Here is an 18069-nt window from a genome sequence, read left to right as displayed (position 1 = left end):
TGGGATCTAGTTTCCACTCTACCATCCACGAGCAATAATTTTTCTTGTTCTTTTTTTCCGGATAAACTACCGATGCAGGTGCTTTCAATGATATACCAAGTAACTTTAACAAATGATTCTTAGAACTGTGAGAGATATACTACGTGTTAAATAAATCGACCTACCTCACAAGAACCTGTCTGAACTTCAACCAGCTCATATATTATCCGCGCGAATTATTCTAAGCCCTGTGTTTTTAGAGCTTCATATGAAGCCAGTATAGTCATACACTTTAACAGGTGGTCGGTCTTTTGTCAAAACTAAAGTTGAGATAGCAATTCCCTTCTGTACTAGTTTCTTCTTGCATTATATGTTATGCATATGTTTTCTATTTAATGTATTTTACTTTGGTATTACATGTATCTGAATTACACAATCAATAAATGTAAAAAAGTATAAATATGACACTAAAATGTAACAACTTGCTGTGGTGGTAATAAAATGAATAGTAAAACTTATCTAAGCATTTCCGTGCTACGCATCTTAACACTTTTTTCGTTTGTTTATTTCGCTTTATAACCCACTGCATTACATCTTTTATTTAACAGCTACTTTAAAGATAATACAAAAAGATCGTGTCACTGAGGGTAGTACTTATTAGATAGAATGTATAGATATGGTCTCTATTTTATATAAGCGACGTGTCAATATGTTTACCTAATATATTTCTTTTAGATGATTAAATGATAAATCGCTTCAATAATTGTAAAAAAAAAAAGATTAATGGAATTGTTTTTTATTTATCTTGGTAATAAACATGAGCTAACAATGACATGGACAAATTCGATATTTAGCTATTTGCTCATTTGCTGGTCTAATCCCGACTAGTAAACGTTTGGTCAAGCACCTGTAGGATGGTTTTTATTTTGATCTAAATGTTAAATATCAAATTATTGCCTGAAGAATTTGTTTTATTCCTGCCAACTTCTGAGGATATTGTCGTGAGGTACAACACCAAACAAAAAGACAATAATTGCGGCTGGTTGTGATAACTCCAGCACCACTAGTGCTGACGTTACATCTTTTACTGGTTATTGAGATTGTTATTAGGAAGGTGATGCCAATAGTTAATTCTTTACCTGCACCAAATATTCGATAAAAGAAGCTAAGAAGATACTCTGGGAAGATAAACAATATAAGAAAAGTTTTTTGGTGTAAACCTTTTGGACCAAATCCTGGTCAAATATCTAAAAGAGTGGCCTACAATTTGTGATTTCAAATAACTGTCTATGCTTTGGTTTTTTTTTTTTTTTTTTTTTTTTTTGGCGTGATTCTGATTTGCAAATTTCTAAAATGCCCTTATTTAGTTTAATTAACGACTTATAGTTCAAGAATAGCTATCGAGACCTGTCATGTTTTTTGTCAGTTAGAAAGAGAACTGTCTGTCTAAATTGGGAAAGACTTTTTTTTATATTAAAAACGTGTCTCTGGCATAACTACAAACATTCGTTATATTTGTTTTTAATTGTTTTGTTTGCAGCTAGGGCACAGCTTTTTTAAATAGTTACCCGGATTTCCATAACAGTTATGGAAAGGGGATCTGTTAGCGTAATAAATGTTAACCATGACATGTCAAAAACTTACGTATTGCTAATATATTGACTTTTGGCGGAGCCTATCTAGAGAATGTATCGCGTTTGGGAAGTGATATACATGTTGGGGCTGCGTATAATGGAAAGATACTTGTCGCCACTCATATTAAAAATTGTGAAGCTGTTATTATATCTCCGTATTCAGCAACAGGGCATCGCCATATAATCTCATGTGCCTATTTATTCACATAAGACAAAATTGCTTAGTTTTGGATATTCCCGTCGCAATATTTGAATTGACAAATCAAACTTCTCAGGGTATCTATGTCACCGTGAGACAGAATGAGATTCATAAACCCAAAAAAAAAAAAAAATAATGAGAAATGTCTGGTTGTCGTCATAAATATCAAAATCATTAAGGATGTATTAAGAATATTTATTAATTAATTAGTTTTTGTTGTAATTAGGATATTAATAGTTGAAAGGTGGGGAGGGGATAAATAAGTAAAGAATAAAATGTAGATGGCAATAAATTAAAACAACCTATCTAATTGTTTTCTGATATCATGACACAAAGAGATAGATTTTTCGGCACGAGGGTCATCAGAGTCGAGAGGAGGGTTATATTTACATTTCAATCTCGTATCTAATAACCAGTTCATGTATTCATTCTCGACTAATTGAGAATCCACCTTGTTTAACACTTGAAAAATGATCAACATATCGTGTCTTAACATGGCAATTCTTTCTCGGCTGATATCTAAATCAATGGCTAATCTATAATGTTCAACATGATACCAGTCTCGATTCATTATATCATTTACTTGTTCCACTCCGTTGGTTTCGTCTTGTTTAGATTTCAAAAACAAGGTGTAACTGATAAATATTCCCGCATTAAGTTTAGTATGATAATTCAAAATACATCTAATTTTTTTTTCACTCTTACCTTTGGGATTGAGAATAAGGTGGTAAGATGGAGTTTTTCAAAAATCCCTCATCAAGATCACGTAAATAGACAGATCTGGACAATGACTTATTTAAACGGGCACCGAATGCATGATTTTGTAAAGGCTTTCCGGTTGACGTCATATTATATTGCAAATGATCTGTTGCGTCTTCCAACGCTCTCCCAGATTTGAAATATAGAATGGTCATATACACTGTAAACAAAAACAAGAGACCTTGTGCAATCGATAATAAATGAAAACCAGCAGAATCTTTAACGATAGAAATCCATGAAACTTTAGGCACTATTAGGAGCTTGCTACTTTTGCTCGGCTGCAGAGATGACGTGGTTGGTGCAGGTTGAACTACTTGGCGAGGTTTTTCAATGGCTTGAACAGGTATAGGAGCCTTTTGTTGTTGTTGTTGCTGTTGTTGCTGCTGCTGCTGATGATGTGGCTGTTGTTGTGATAGTTCTGGATAGTTGGCTGAAGACGTTGCCACGGCTGGTAAAGAAACAACCTTTTGGACAGATGCTGCATCTGACTTATCTTCTTGAACAAAATCGACGCTCTTGTCATCCTGTTCCTCTTCCACGACCGAGACCAAACTAGCAAATGATTTATGCGATTTCGTATCATCTGTCAAATTTTCGTATTGATGCAAAGCTTTTCGTCTTGCGCTGTTCAAAGTTGCTTTGGTCGTATCGGCGGACGATTTTAAAATGGGAATAAATACACCGACACTATCCGCCATACCCTTCAAAGCAGCTCTCGTAACAATGGCTGTCCAAAGAAGAAAGCATATGAGTACACATTTTATATCTCCTTCCCTTGTTTTCATTTTTTACCTCGCACAAATACACTTTTGACCCATTTTACACCAAGGTAACAAGTTAACTGACATTCAGATTTATTGACCCAAGTGATACAGTATCGAACACAAGGAATAAATGCATCGGCATAAGGTAATGCAGCTGTCTTGGTAGAGATTTGAACAGTGTAACGACTAAAATATTGAGTTTAATACTTGCAGCTGATTATCCTGATATACATGTGTATAACTTACATGTAGTCTTCTTTGTTGATCAAGATTTGAGTTTCTACAACTTCAGCTTCCTTCATACGCACTATAATTTAAACAGGTGAATACAACTTGTATACATGCACAGAGGGTGAGTTGGTCTGCTTTTTTTCTTTCTTTACCGATAGGATTAGAAACAGGCATCCAATATTTTAAGGTACGTTGCATTTGGCCGTCCAACATCTCCCATTTTGTCACAGTTAAGTCTAAAGCAAGAATATGTGATAAGTTTTTTTTGGGATATAAAAAAAAAAAGCACAAAAGCAATAAAAGGTTTTTACCGTGTCCATCAATAGCAGCGGTTTTCTGTTCCCATACACCACCATTTGTAGGGGGAGCAGTTTGTTCGTTTGAGAATAACAATTCATAGCAACGCTTAGCAGAAATTGGTAGTGTAATCTGAGCGTCCATCTTTTCCAAATGATCATCACAATTACATTCAACTGGGCCCTGGGGAACGTGAATATGCGAAGGAGGTGTATCGGCTTTTTTTATTTTGTTTGTTAGTAATCAATGTCGAATTGAGTAAAAGAAACTTACGATCTACAGGAGGTTCGATCACGGCCCTTTTCTTTTGTTCAACAATGACAGTAGACTTTATGGGTTCAGAATCTCCACGCTGACGATTTGTTCTGAGAATACCACTGGTATTTGCTTTATCTTGACTTCCAACGGTGTTGGCATGAGGTCTGTTAGGGTAGATATTTTCTGGTTTAGCAGAAGCTGCAACTGGTTGAAGTGCGCTATTAAATGTAAGCGGTATATCCAAAACCACACTTTTATGCGAAGACAAATTTGAAGAGAGGTTCACCATCTTTCCATACAAGGTACTCAATGACATTGACTATATTAATAAATTAATACACATAACCGATTCTATCTTGATCTGTCTCTTTCTCAATTACCTCGTTGTTTTTGGCATCCATCACAGCAACTCGCAATTTCTCTGCAACCATATCAATATCATCCATAATGGTACCTATGATAATAGGTTCTTGAATATCATTTTCAGTACTAGATACTAAAGAGATCGAAAGCACAAGATCGGAATTCGCAGGAAATGATTCGTGATTCGCAGGTTTTAATGAAGTATCCTTCATCACTCTAATTTCCTCAATATCTTTTAAACGGATCGCCACGGTGTTGATACACGTCATTAATACACAACTATAAAACCAGAACGTGTCTTGTGTAATAAATCCTCGTCCTGAGTAAGCGTACCCATGTCGTGTAGGTGGTGTTAACCCTGTCTGTTTCAACTGCTTGACTAATTCTACTTCATACAGTTCAGCGTCCGGTGAATGAAGTGAGGATTTGGATAACTCTATTTCCTTCATATTGGGCGCTTCCGACCCCGTAGGCATTTTACGAAGACATCCCACAAATACATCCAAGACAACTTCCTCTGTTTTGACACCAGTGAATAAACGACGTAACTCTCTGTTTTGTGAATTCAACTTATCGGTATAACCAGGCATTTGGACTTTGGGAATATCCACCCATGCAGGGCTTGGAGGCCAAATGACGCGTGGAAAAGTAGGCGGTGTGGTGGCAGACTTTTCATGTGTTTGAGATGCATCTTGTGTCAGATTGATCATGGTGGGAACAAGTGACCAAGGGATACCCCAAGAAATCAAGGGCATTTTTTTGGCGGCGGAAAGACCCGCACGTGCTGCCTCCCAAACTAAAAGTGGGGTTAAAGAAGAAGTGGTATCGAGAGAGATTTCTGTATCGGGCGTGGTAGAAACCATGACGATGGAAGGACCTTCCTCCGAGAAATTTCTAGATAATGTTAATGCTGCGTCGGAAAATGTAGAAGAGATGGGGTTTGAATCTGAAATACTCGAGATATTGGAGAAGGAAGAAGCAGAGTCATCATGCATGATGATTTTGGGAGATGAAGGAATATTAGATGCATGTACAATTTCGGTTGTGGTTGTAGCTGTAGGCGATGAAAGACCTGTGGTTGGATTTGCTTTGGATTTGATCCGTAAACTGGGCGATCTTTTAGGACCGGAGCCAAATGAATAATCGCTCTTGTTTTTCGAAAATATTCTGATCCATTCCTGTAGATTGTCTTCTGTTTCCGCTTGTAATACATAGGATGTTTGTAATTTAGGCACGGAGATTTCAAAACAGAATCTTCGGTCTGTATCGACCAGCGTCACAAGTTCACAATCCAATACGGATACTCTGCTCTCAATCGAGATGGAACCACGGCGCTTGGATGTAGTTTCTACTTGACATGAACCGAAATAGCCGCTATGGATGAAAAACCATTTACGTGTCCAAGAAAGTCGAGACGCACGCACAAATAAATAACCCCATTTTGAGCTGAGTTGAGCGAGGTGCGATCGTTCAAAATTTTTGGTCGAGATATTGTATTTACCCAGACTGTGATCAGGTGCTGTAAGTCGAATGTATTCATCTTCTAATTTTTTACGTGCAAGTTGTTGTTTATGCAATTGATATGTACAAGTATATTTTTCCTGCATCCATCATTAAAATTGAGTCACCCCACACAACTTTTTTTTTTAGGTCTACTTACGTCAACAAGCCATTGTTTCCAAAATGTTAATGCAGCATCTAAATTTGCCCAAATTTGGACATCGCTGTAGAAATCTCTCTGGGAAAGAGTGGCATCTGTAAACTTTTCAACCAGACAATGTTCAAGCAAGGAACGGAAATTTAAGACACGTAATACATGTTGACCCGACATTTTCACATATTCCTTTCTTGCTTCATGTAACCGGAAAGCTTCTTCACGAATAGAGGAAGGTTCTTTTGTTTTGCTCAACGTACTGTATTTCATCAGCTGAGTTTCGTACCTTTCCAATGATTTCTCATGTTGTTTTCTAAATGACTTTTTTTTTTCAGGTGTGTATGAGATGATTTTATTCCACTATAATTTTTTTGTACAAATATTTCTAGCACAGGGTGAGTTACCTTAAATTCTTTAAGATGGGTTTTGACGAATTGTTGTAAAGGTGATATTAAACGTTCCTCGAGGTTGGAGACCTATAAATGGCATAAATTAGTCAATTTTGGGTAAAAAACCAGGGTTACACGACACCACCGTATGATGAATTACCAATTTGGATTTAAAGGATAAACTTGACTGTAAAGCGTCGGTAAAACTCTTCATCACAGGCCCAGTAAAATTTGGGTCTACGAATGGGAATACATGGAAAAACTAGTTAATCCGGAGTCATACGCAGATATACACAATTTTTTTTTATACCTAATAAAGCTTCATCGATTCCTCGAGGCAATGCATTTTGACATAAAAGAGCCGTTTCCAAATTCAATTCTATACAAAATTAATATCCAGCTATAAAACATTGTTGTTACGGGCTTACTGTTTAATTTTTCCGTATATGCTTTCAACTGACGTGAAAAGGAATCAAGCCAATGTTCCAAACCCTCTAATTGTTCGTCACAGCGGTACACACTAGACCGAAAGACGGGCGAGTCTGTTATTGCGTCAAACAGCGTTACAATAGGTTGTAAAGCTGGTTCTTCCATACTAGATATAATTAGTCGTTATGAAGAAAGAAAAAAGAAAATAAAAATAGGTGCCTCGAGAAATACCAAAATGAAAAAATTGTATTGTCGTACTTTTAAAAAAATCAGTGGTGTCGTATTTTTTTAGAAAAGAGTGTCGCACAATTAAAAAAAAATAGTGTCATGCCTTTCAAAAATCAAACTCTTTTTTTTTTTGTTCGTCTTGGCTCGTACCAATTGCTGAATACTTTCAAATGGCCCATGAGATTAGATCTCGTCAAAAAATTAACTCCTAAATTATCGTTTATCTTTGTGGATGTCTAGTCAAAGATTCATATGAACAAATTAAACGATATTGGTCAATAGATGCAGATCTGGGCTCAATGGATGTGGATCCGGGCTTAATGGATGAGGATCTGGGCTCAATAGTTGTGGGTATGGGTGTGGATGTGGCATTTCTGGGAAAAGCTTTCTTTGGTGATTAACGATAATTTAACGGATCGTATGGACTTGTGTAGCCACGGGTTGACAGTTACATAAAAACATTTTACGAGGAACGTCCTCAGAGGTGTCTGTCACGATTGTATTCTAAGTAGTATTTATTTGTACAGTATACATTACATCATTTCAGGTGTTTAAGTGGTATAGTTTACATATGTAGACATCCCAATTCAAATAATTAAGTTCAGATTTGCCAAAATAGCGCTTGATGATTGGTTGTACTTTACATATTACTTAACCATATGTCTGCATGAACAACATACATTAACTACCAAAGACGATCTATTGCCTTATAAAAGCGTATTATTTTTTTAGCAAGCGCAACAAGTTCAAAAGAGAAGGGGGGGGGGGTTCCAACAAGCTTTTGTTTTTTATTTATTTTGATAGATGAATACTTTAGTCTTCTAAAATAGATCTTTCCTTTAATAAATACTGAATACAACAAGCTCTTCAAATGGGCCTGGACTATGGAATATTAATAGATCCTGAGCACAAATATTACTCTTGTCATTTGATGTTATAACTGTTGATCCCTCTGACTAATATTTATATAACTCAGACAGTATGGAAGGGCTAAATTTAAAGACATGTTGATTATTTACTATCACCAGATTATTACATAATGATATAATAAGGCGCTTAATATTCTCCCTAGAACTATCCCAGTGCTTTATATAGATATCCTAGTTTTTTCTCATAGACCATCATACGTTTTTTAATTAATTTATTTTTTAAGTCCATAATAAAGTGGTATCCAAGTTCTAACAGTATCACTTTTGGTTTACGTTAATTTTGTTCTCCATGCAAAACAATATAAACAATTACATCATTCTGACATAAGCTCTTGTTTATCAGTTTACACTGTTTTGATTAATAATCTTAGAAATAAGGCTCGTTCACACACTTTTTTTTTTTCTTTTTCTTTTTCCTTAAAATACTTCTCTTTTTTTTTCGAATGAAAGTGTGATTAATAAGGTAAAAGGATGAATTTATAATGACTTTTGTTTTTGTAAAAAAACTAAATTATTAGTTCTATTTTTTAAAAAAAGATACATTACAATTCTTGCTATGGCTAGTCTTTGCTTTAGGACGGTGTCCCCCTAGAGCTATGTCTCCCGAATTTCCCCATTACGAAATTTTATTTATGTACATACAAAAAAAAAATTGTTATCTTTCCCTTTTGCTTTCTTAAGCGTAAGCTTGAGGCTGTTTTGACCATCGACTGTATGGTTTTAATGAAAAATATGTTTTTCGCGGAAAATGTGCGCGCTCTCCGACATTTAGAAAAACAGAACCGCTTTGGCCGTGTCCTGCACTTCAACCCGCTTCTCAAACAGGAAATCCTAATTTACAAAACTGTAAAATAGCAGACAAGTAAGCGTGTTCAAATTTTAGAAATACGTCAGCTGAATATTCTTATTTGTTAATAGATATATATTGCTAAATTATTTTGGAGCAAAACCGTCCGGACGCCTAAAAACCGTCTGGATGCCTAAAAACCGTCTGGATGCCTAAAAACCGTCTGGGCGGTCTTGTCGTGAAGGCCTAAAATCTCTGTGATCATGAATGCCACAGATTTTTTCCAAAGTCAAGCTGACAGAAGTTTCAAGACCTATTTAAAACTAAATTACGCAAACTGGTCTAAAAACACGTCATGAATGATTGAAAATGAGTCCAAGAAAGGGGTGTATTGCAAGGCGTGATGTAATGGTGGCAAGGGTGTGGTTAATGGAGAGTCCAGAATTTCTCTGGTGACTATGACTTCCATGGATCTTTTTAGCCGGTGACTATGGAATGCCTGAAAGAAGCTTTCTGGTATTCTCATTGCGCGCCATTCTCAATGATTATACCGCAGGCGTAAAAGACCACCGAAATGAAGGTCCAAAGACTGCGCGTTTAAAGATCGTGTACAAGGTTATTTTACTTCAGTAGTCAAAAATTTCACAGCTGATTTTAACAAATTTATCGAATAGGATGCTGAATTAAGAGAACTACTCGAAAATGTGTCTGAAAGTTCTCAATCACAGGCATACTACATTTCAGGCAATACTATTGAGCAACTGAATATTGTCAAAGTGAGTTGGATTATAGGACTGATATTCACATTGTGATTAGTGACTGATAACAAATAGGGTCATAATCAGGGAACAATATCACGAAACGCGACATTCATCCAGGTAATCAATAGCAATGACTATATACACCATTAAAAATTCATGTAACATAAATTTATGATGATGTATAGAAACGCTCAAGGGAAACAACGCCAACGTCAGCATCATCTACCCAGCCCTCTTCACCTACAGGCATAAAAAGAAACCGAAGAAGTACGACAAATGAAGATTTTGTTTCCTCCGAATTTATTACTGTCAGTGTAAGTATAACGACATATAACATTGAAGCTTCTCTGTTAATTTTTCTTTCGTGGCATACAGGACAACAATACTGATGACAACTCTTCACCCTCGTCATTCTTCCCGTCAGACCTTATGGCTACACCTGTTGGCTACACCTGCAGAATGGATATGTGTGAGCTTCCAGGTAACACATGCACTCCTCTGCCCATCCCCAATCCCCACTTTGCGGCCATGGTGGATAGTAGCATTAAAAAGTCTGATGAGACCCAACTGTTCCCCACAGACTGTGACGCACGTTTATACGACTCGTCCATTTTTAGTACCGACGGCGCTTTCTTGAGCAATACTGGTAGTGATAGTTTGTCAGAGCGCATCTAACAAAATATCCATGTATGTGATCAAGCAATACAAAGACGTACATTATACATACCACCTCATGGATGCACAACGTTAAATGAAATGACCTTGGATAATGTAATCCGCTCTACGTATTTGCTGTATGGAAAACCAAGATTCAAGACCAAGCAATCAGAATTAAGCCACGTTGCGCTATCTGTCTCGACTTTCGTATCTCCATTATTTTCTTCTCACGATCCAGTCCAAGTTGAGTCTGACAGTACTTCTTGGATCTTGAAAGAAGAAAATAATGGAGATCGGACGAGGTCCGTTGTCTTCAATATTGTCTGGCCGTAACTTTGGGAATTTTCTATGTGTGTGTGACTAGCTAAATGCTATGTCACTAGCCAAAGGTACTCTATCCTCTTTACTTACGAAATTCTTTATAATCTAATTTACAGATACTAAAATATTAAATATAGAACAAGTTTAAAACATTGCTTGTGTAATTCTTGGTGAATTCATAGGATTTTTGTTGATTTATCGCGGACGATAACTTTCTGTCGACTTTTTTTGTCGCCCGATGACTATCGTCTATGGTTAACCGAAAATCATCGTCCCGTTCCTGAATTTTTGGCTGGGAGAAAAAATTCGGGATTTTTTTTTTTTGATATCTGGACCCTCTAATGAGATTGAGAATTTGCGTCCTGATATTATTTTTTATCATGAACATGAAGGCATGGTAATGGAAGTGGGCTGTGGAGAAGTGAAAAAGCCAGGCGTGTCACAAGCTTTGCTCAACGAAGATAAGATGCGCGTGCTGGAAGTCATGAAGCGTCAATTGCATCTACGACTCTTCCATGCCAAAAAGGGGAGTATGAAGCAGTGATCTTTGGTACTCTTGTGCAAGGTAAGGTTATATAAAAACTGTTTTTATTGTATGCGTTTCTTAGCATATTTGTTTTACAAAGGCACAACCGTTATCTTGTTGAAAATGCAAATTGATCTGGAAAACGGTGAGTACATGTACCATGAGGAACATCATTCCTCATGGTTAGTGTTCGAACTTTCCGAGCTCGTACCAATCTTGCGCTGGTTCGAACACTAGTGAAGGGATATTCCAGGGATACCCTTCAATATTCCCACGACATACTGACAAGGTAAATATTTAATGATTTCTTAAAGTTAGTTTGTGCTCAAAGTAATTACATGTTGTATAGGGCCAAATGTCCAAGTCGCTCGCAAAAGAAGAGGATAAGGATTGTCAAGGCATTTGGGACCAATATGAGTTTCATGTTCGCCCCACGGTCTCTCATTTTGAGCCTATTTATCATAATTAATAAATTTGTCCTCTACTTGTATTAGTTATGTTCAATTTTATGCTTAATAATTGTTGCCCTCAAATATTGTATAATTTTTTCTTTCAATAAGATTTAGCTCAGGCGAGTAAGGGAGGGGAATGATATTATACTGTTAACTCTAGTCAGGAATCGCTGGCTTCAGCTTATGGTGCTCATTGATAAACTTTATAAGATGAGTAGCTGTTGTGCCTTTTGTAGTTGGCTTTAAATCATTTATCTACACTATTGTCATCCTCTTGAGATCCTTTGTCGTCGTTAGTATGAAGTATGATGGTTGAAAATAAAAATAAAAACAAGTAAAGTACTTCGAGTCCGCGGTATATATATATATTAATGAACAGAGGTCTCTTGAATGCATAAAAACTTAGTCGTATAATTAACAAAAACTTTGTATTTAACTGCGATAAGCAAACAAGATGGAGAGCTGTGTTCAATAAATGTGCGATTGTACAGCATTTCATTAGAGTGTCAATTATTGTTGCATTGTCGCCAGTCTTTAGAGAAGTTCCCAATAAGGTAATCGACAAAAACCATGTTTAACAGTAGCACATATGTTGAATTGGAAAGTAACAATTCGGATTGATGGTTGTTGTTGCTTGTTTTCTATGTTGCAAGTTAATAACTTTTATGTTACCTGTTTTAAAGCATAGGATCGTAATTATATGTGGGTTGGATCAGTATAGCCTGTCTTTAGTGTAAACGATCTGTAACTCAGATGTATCATTTAGTCTCCAGCTATTCAATATATGATAAATTGATATTTAAGGGTTTCCTTTGAGAATAGAGCTTATGTAACTATACATGGAGTTAAGAAGAGCTAAAGATTCATTTTATATCCTATAAATGTGTAAAGAGACGAGAATATACAACTTTCTTTTCAAAAAAAAAAAAAGGAGTCGCACATTAATCACTCTAGGTAGAAAATTAGAGTACCAGGATAAATCTCTCTACCCAATGTCTCTAATAAGAAAGCAAACTTTCTCTTCCCCCTTAGGGCCAAATTCATGCAAACTCCACTGTTCCTTTGTAGCTTACCCGGCAAAACAATTACCCTCATATCTTTTACTGGCTTAATTTTAGTTGTCGGCATTTGGATAGACACACCTCCTCCCAATCAAAAACAGGATTTTTTTTTTTTTTCATATGTTGCTGTTTAGTCAGTCTTTTTCCCCACACTTTTTTTTTTTTTTTTCTCATTTAAAGAATTATTTCTCTAATGAGCACTAAAACGCTTTACAACAAAGCAGTAAGGTTATATTTACTCACCAAATATGTACCTGCCGCTAATACCTGCAATAAAGCTATTGCGACCCTCACCAAAGATGAAGACGACACGATGAAGCTGAATGTCTGGTTATTATACCTGAACATTGCTTCCACATTGCTCATTGGTGCTTCTCCTATGCCTCCTGTCAAGCTCATTGGTTTAAATGAGGATGAAAATCAGACCACTCAACAAGTTTGTCAGAGTATCTGGAATAAACTCGTAACAGCTTATGGCTCCGTCGAAGCTTTAGACCCTCGACTTGTCGGCGCAAGGTAAAAAAAAAAAAAAAAAAAAAAAAAAAAGTGGCTATAAAACTCCCCCCCTTTTGCACGTTTGTTAAGAAATTTTGTTTTGCCCCCCCCCCCTTTAGTTTAAGGCTAAACTTGAAATTAGATCAAGCCAGTGTAGCCAGAGAGTCTGTGGAATCTTGGTTTGCAGCTTTACCTGCTTTATTCTTGGATGATATGACAGAAGGACGAATCAGTGTTGAACCTTACCTTGACATTGTTCGGTTTTACATTGCCCGTATATTACCTGCTATGCAGGATTATGAATCTGCGCACATCTTTTTAGAATTTAACGAAGTTTTACCAGATTCTAAGAAAAAGGTATTTCTCATGACATAATTTTATTTAAATTGTGTATGTGCGGTTCTCTAAAATAGAAAATGAATGAATAGGAATTACAATTACTTGTTCAGGAACAACAGGCAAATATCGAACAAGAACAGGCTAGATTAGCAGCAGAAAAAAAGGAAAAGGAACAACGCGCAGCACAGGTTGAGATGGATGCCAAGTTAGCGAGAGAGGCCAAATTAGAAAGGGAGGCTAAAGCTGAAAGAGAGGCTAAGGCAGAAAGGGAGGCCAAGGCAGAAAGGGAAGTAAAAGCAGAAAAGGACAAGGAAAACATGTCAATGAAGAATACAGAATTACTGCAACATGACAAGCGCCACACTGTATCTGCACGCGCCATGAACACACCACCTTCTGTCTTAGATCACAATATAACAGTCGTAAAGAACTGGATGGGTCAAATCACTACACAAGGGGCTACATCCTTTGCCACCATTTTAATTGTCATATTTGCTTTACTGGGTTTACTACGTGGTCAAAGAGGACGTCTCTCTATCGCCTTACAGACTTTGTTAAACAAGTTTTGGCAGACCATCAAAATGGGAACCAAAGTGACCTACATGTAAAAAAAGAAACCAATACCAAGGAAATACCCAACTGTATAAAAAAAAAAAGAAGAATCAAAAAGGGGGACTAGTTAACAGAACATGAATATCATCGTAATAAAATAAAAATAGGCAAGCTTTCTTTCATTCATAAGAATAGCTGGATTACAAACCTTAATTTAGTAAGGCATGTGATAAATTCTATATACCACTTGTTTGAGAGTACATTGGCATATGTCACTGTGTTGATAGATTAATTACTAATAGACCTTGGTGGCATCACTGGTATTTTCACTACTACAAATATAGCCATAAATTCATTAACCATCTGCTTGTTCAAACTCATCAAGGCTATACCATTACCATATTTCTAAATAGATCTTTTTTTTTTAAACGCATACAGGTTTACTATAGGATAATTGTATTTAAGACAATATTTATGTTGAACTGGTGGTGTTATAGAACTTTGTTGTTACGACTTAACGTTTTAAAAAAATATCCAAGCAGCTGACTGTTATTCCCGTTGCTGGATGCCGGGTGGACTAGGAAACAGAGTAGCAATCATATTCCCTGACAATTTGATATCCATATCTTCTCATCAAAACTCGGCGCTTTAAAAAAGGGGTCCAGCAGCAGCACTTCAAATATTTTAGCCAATTAAAAAGCGTTTCATACCAAAAAAAAAAAAAAACTCTTTTCCCTGTCAAACTGAAATGGGCTTTTTTTCTTTTTCTTTCTGTATCCTTCATTTTTTTTTTCTTCCAACAATTAAGATGCCACGCGAAGGAAAAAAGGTCGCTATCCAAAGTAAAAAGTCCAACATATTTTATGAGAATTGGAAAGTTTACTCTACCGGTCATAAACTCATGTTTCGCTGTAACCAGTAAATGCCCCCCCCCCCTTTTTTTTTAAAAAAGAAAAAATGACTTGTGTTTCTCACACGTACACACATAGAAAAAAAGCGGACTGGTATTTAAAGAGGGATTTAGCAGTTTTACTTCCAAAAGAATCCCGATCGATCAAGTTGACTTTTGAAGCAAAAGGCGATGGCCATAAAAAGGGCGATTACATGGTAGAAGATCGCAACAATATGTGTGTCGCATGTGGTTCGACAAAAGACCTCTCCATTCACCACGTCGTGCCTGAAATGTATCGACAATGGATGCCTTTAGTGATTAAAGCAAAGTCCGTAAGTCTCTCTCTCTCTCTCTCTCTTACAACTACCTATCACCCCCCCCTCACGCCCCACTTTCATCGTAGCACTCAACCTTCTTTTGTCATTAATAGAGTAGAGATTTATTACTGCTGTGTCAACATTGTCGTTTAAGTTATGAGCCCAGCGCCATGGATTTCAAAAAGAGATGCGTCCGTGAATTCAATATTCCGTTGGAAGGTCGAGGCTGGGTTTCTTTACCTCATTACAAAGTGGCAAAGAAGGCGGCTTCTGCTTTAAAAATGCATTCAAACGTGATACCCGCAGACCGTCAAGTAACATTAAAGACCACCGTGTTCGATTTCTGGGAAAAGCATGGATCCGAAGTGGATGAGGAACTTGCAGCCAAGGACACGGAGGAAAACTGGGATTCAATTTTGGAAGTCTGTAGCACATTAGTAGACCATTTTAAAGGACCTGATTACATTGAGCATGCCAATAGCGCCATCGAACAATTAACCAAAACAGTGGAATTAGACAGTGAAGGTAGAGAAACATGGCCCGACTTGGAGGATTTCATCAAAGATTGGAGACGCCACTTTTTAAGAAATCTCGATCCAGAATTCTTAAGTGAATTATGGACTGTCGATGGTGACATTTACACCCGATAGCCGGAGTTGGATTTACGCAAACACACACAAACAAAAATAAATAGAAAAAAAAATCCTATTTAGTTCTTTTTTTTTTAGCTCATTTTTCATTTAAATACATTCATACAAGCATAGAATGAAAAGTGCCACTTTACCTTTACATTCCAGAAAGGACAAGGAAAAACGATCGTTGGGAGTACCCACATCTCCCAAAAAGTTGGTAGCTGCTGTCCTCCTCATCTTTATTATGTTTTATACTTTCAAATCAGCTAATACGAATAACGACACGAAGGCCGCCTCCAGCACAACAGACACCATCGACTACAATGTCAATCCCTTATTTTGGGCTCCCACCATGGCAGACCGTACCGGAAAAAGTGCTTTCCCCAAAAGCTATTTCACGACAGAAGCACTTCGAGAAAACGAGCTGAATCCCGTCTCGGCCATCTTGCTAAGAGTTACAGACGACGATGAAAGTATTATCTATACAGTGAAACACCTCTTAAAGTATCACTTCATTACAGATATCTCGATTCATAATCTTGTGAAAAACAGACCATTGACAGTAGAGGTAAACTACCCCCCCCCCTTCTTCTCTCTCTCTCTCTTTTTTTTTTACTAACTTGGCCTTGGAAACATAAAAGAACTTGAGGTTAGATGCTAAAGTATTAGACGGCATTCATATCGAGATTCAGGAATCGGACGAGGAATTACAAAGCATGGCTCGCTTCACTACATGTGCCACCGCTGCCCGACTTTACTGTTACTTTCAAGACGACACTTACATGAACGCCTACATGGATAGTTTATATACCAACTTTTTACGTTTCCCCACCTTGATTCATGCCAATTCTAAGCCCTCTCATTATCAAAACGAAATGAATTGGAGGTTTTACAACAAGGGTAAGTTGCACACAATAGCCCATATATCTTAAAAAAAGCAGAATGAGCTAAAAAAAAAAAAAACTTATTGGCATCCCCCCCCCCTTTTTTTTTTATTATGATTAGACTTAAAATTACATACTGGATATGCGGATTTTAGATACGGTGCATTCGTTCCTCGATGGAAAGTTCAAAATTTCTTGACTCAATTGGGTAAAAGTGGTCAAAGTAAAGATAACATTAGACAAGCCGAACACTATTTTTCCATCTGGATGAACCAGTTCCCTTGGTTACTCAGTAATCCTCCTCATACCGCCAATGGTGTGAAAGCAACTGATCTGGACATTGCCTACCCCGAAATGTTGGATACCTATACCGTAAGATAAACCAACAAAAAAAAAAAAGGATTGCATCCTTCTATATATTTATAGAACACAAAAAAAAAAAAGGGGGTGGGGGCACCTCTCTTTAGAAAAAAAAAAAAAATAACCTTTCTTTTCTCTTTTTAGTATGATGCCATTCGTCATTTACAACGCACTTTGACTGCAGATACTTCTAGCTCACCTCAAGATTACTTTGAAAGAGAATCGGAACCACCTGTACTTCAACACCGGGATGTACGTTCTTCTTGTTCCAATGATCGATGCTTGTTTATGACCAACATGGATCCCTTTGTTAGACCCGAACAAATCCCTTTTGATTATCAAAATATTACCTCCATCCCGCGTCTAGAAAACGCATATAATGCATTATCCAATGTACCACCTACCTTTGAGTGGGACGAGCATTCGTATCACAGAGTTGTGGATAATGATCCCAATACCTGCTGGAACACCATCACAGGTAAAAAAAAAAAAAAAGAAAAAATATATCCAAAAAAAAAAAAAAAAAAAAAAAAAAAAAAAAAAAAATTAAAACATGGTTTTTATTATTCGGTAGGTCCCAAGAAGGGCGATTATTTTGGCTTGATGCTGGTGGGAGCCACACGCACGGACAAGATCACGATCCTGACCCCCACGGCAAATGAGATAAAAAGACCCGAAAAGCAATTATCCGTTTCTGTGTTGACAAGTGAGAGTCAATGGATCCAATGTAAATCCACACTTTTACCACCAGCCGCCACCACAGGACGTATTTCTTTAGGCTTAAATTGTGGTAACGTAAAATATTTTAGAGCCATCAAAGTGACCTTTACAAAATCATTGCAAATACCTTTTGAAATTTGTGGTTTGTCCTTGGATCACTTGTCTGTATAAAAATATATAAATATATAAATATATAAAAA

The 18069-nt window shown here is 36.8% G+C and overlaps 6 protein-coding genes across 6 annotated transcripts; 5 read left to right on the top strand and 1 right to left on the bottom strand.

Moving 5' to 3' along the window:
* Window positions 1-2104: 2104 nt before the first annotated feature.
* Window positions 2105-6315, bottom strand: EV154DRAFT_419104 (uncharacterized protein; the record flags this gene model as incomplete). Its single annotated transcript, XM_051595877.1, has 11 exons — window positions 2105-2447; window positions 2518-2695; window positions 3125-3298; window positions 3364-3521; window positions 3582-3642; window positions 3719-3802; window positions 3878-4081; window positions 4137-4440; window positions 4502-5365; window positions 5519-6085; window positions 6145-6315. The coding sequence occupies 11 exons, from the start codon at window positions 6313-6315 to the stop codon at window positions 2105-2107; spliced, it is 3108 nt and encodes a 1035-aa protein (XP_051458565.1).
* A 3080-nt stretch (window positions 6316-9395) lies between these two features.
* EV154DRAFT_562579 (uncharacterized protein) lies at window positions 9396-10336 on the top strand (the record flags this gene model as incomplete). Its single annotated transcript, XM_051605733.1, has 5 exons — window positions 9396-9515; window positions 9575-9676; window positions 9734-9778; window positions 9847-9975; window positions 10037-10336. The coding sequence occupies 5 exons, from the start codon at window positions 9396-9398 to the stop codon at window positions 10334-10336; spliced, it is 696 nt and encodes a 231-aa protein (XP_051458564.1).
* A 703-nt stretch (window positions 10337-11039) lies between these two features.
* On the top strand, window positions 11040-11634 carry EV154DRAFT_562578 (uncharacterized protein; the record flags this gene model as incomplete). The annotated part of the gene is made up of 4 exons (XM_051605732.1): window positions 11040-11169; window positions 11248-11347; window positions 11403-11454; window positions 11515-11634. 4 exons carry the CDS (start codon window positions 11040-11042, stop codon window positions 11632-11634), a joined length of 402 nt encoding a protein of 133 aa, XP_051458563.1.
* A 1177-nt stretch (window positions 11635-12811) lies between these two features.
* EV154DRAFT_505771 (uncharacterized protein) lies at window positions 12812-14300 on the top strand. Its single transcript, XM_051601211.1, has 3 exons — window positions 12812-13194; window positions 13293-13530; window positions 13602-14300. Exons 1-3 carry the CDS (start codon window positions 12872-12874, stop codon window positions 14118-14120), a joined length of 1080 nt encoding a protein of 359 aa, XP_051458562.1. The 5' UTR covers window positions 12812-12871; the 3' UTR covers window positions 14121-14300.
* Window positions 14301-14815: 515 nt separating this feature from the next.
* On the top strand, window positions 14816-16002 carry EV154DRAFT_505770 (uncharacterized protein). Its single transcript, XM_051601210.1, has 3 exons — window positions 14816-14982; window positions 15054-15288; window positions 15387-16002. The coding sequence occupies exons 1-3, from the start codon at window positions 14873-14875 to the stop codon at window positions 15921-15923; spliced, it is 882 nt and encodes a 293-aa protein (XP_051458561.1). The 5' UTR covers window positions 14816-14872; the 3' UTR covers window positions 15924-16002.
* Window positions 16003-16699: 697 nt separating this feature from the next.
* EV154DRAFT_419155 (uncharacterized protein) lies at window positions 16700-18040 on the top strand (the record flags this gene model as incomplete). The annotated part of the gene is made up of 4 exons (XM_051595882.1): window positions 16700-16805; window positions 16911-17107; window positions 17294-17627; window positions 17724-18040. 4 exons carry the CDS (start codon window positions 16700-16702, stop codon window positions 18038-18040), a joined length of 954 nt encoding a protein of 317 aa, XP_051458560.1.
* Between the last annotated feature and the right edge of the window lie 29 nt (window positions 18041-18069).

The sequence above is a fragment of the Mucor mucedo genome (assembly GCF_025094135.1).
Source record: "Mucor mucedo strain NRRL 3635 chromosome Unknown EV154scaffold_36, whole genome shotgun sequence".
Taxonomy (NCBI): Eukaryota; Fungi; Mucoromycota; class Mucoromycetes; order Mucorales; family Mucoraceae; genus Mucor; species Mucor mucedo.
Note: the sequence above shows the minus strand (reverse complement) of the source record. Positions and strands in the feature narration are given on the sequence as shown.

Bases quoted from the DNA above. Each gene is read 5' to 3' on its own strand.
- EV154DRAFT_505771 (XM_051601211.1), top strand. From the start codon at position 12,872: ATGAGCACTAAAACGCTTTACAACAAAGCAGTAAGGTTATATTTACTC. The intron at 13,195-13,292 runs GTAAAAAAAAAA...CCCCCCCTTTAG, and splicing joins CCTCGACTTGTCGGCGCAAG to TTTAAGGCTAAACTTGAAAT. The intron at 13,531-13,601 runs GTATTTCTCATG...ATGAATGAATAG, and splicing joins TACCAGATTCTAAGAAAAAG to GAATTACAATTACTTGTTCA.
- EV154DRAFT_505770 (XM_051601210.1), top strand. From the start codon at position 14,873: ATGCCACGCGAAGGAAAAAAGGTCGCTATCCAAAGTAAAAAGTCCAAC. The intron at 14,983-15,053 runs GTAAATGCCCCC...GTACACACATAG, and splicing joins CTCATGTTTCGCTGTAACCA to AAAAAAAGCGGACTGGTATT. The intron at 15,289-15,386 runs GTAAGTCTCTCT...TGTCATTAATAG, and splicing joins TAGTGATTAAAGCAAAGTCC to AGTAGAGATTTATTACTGCT.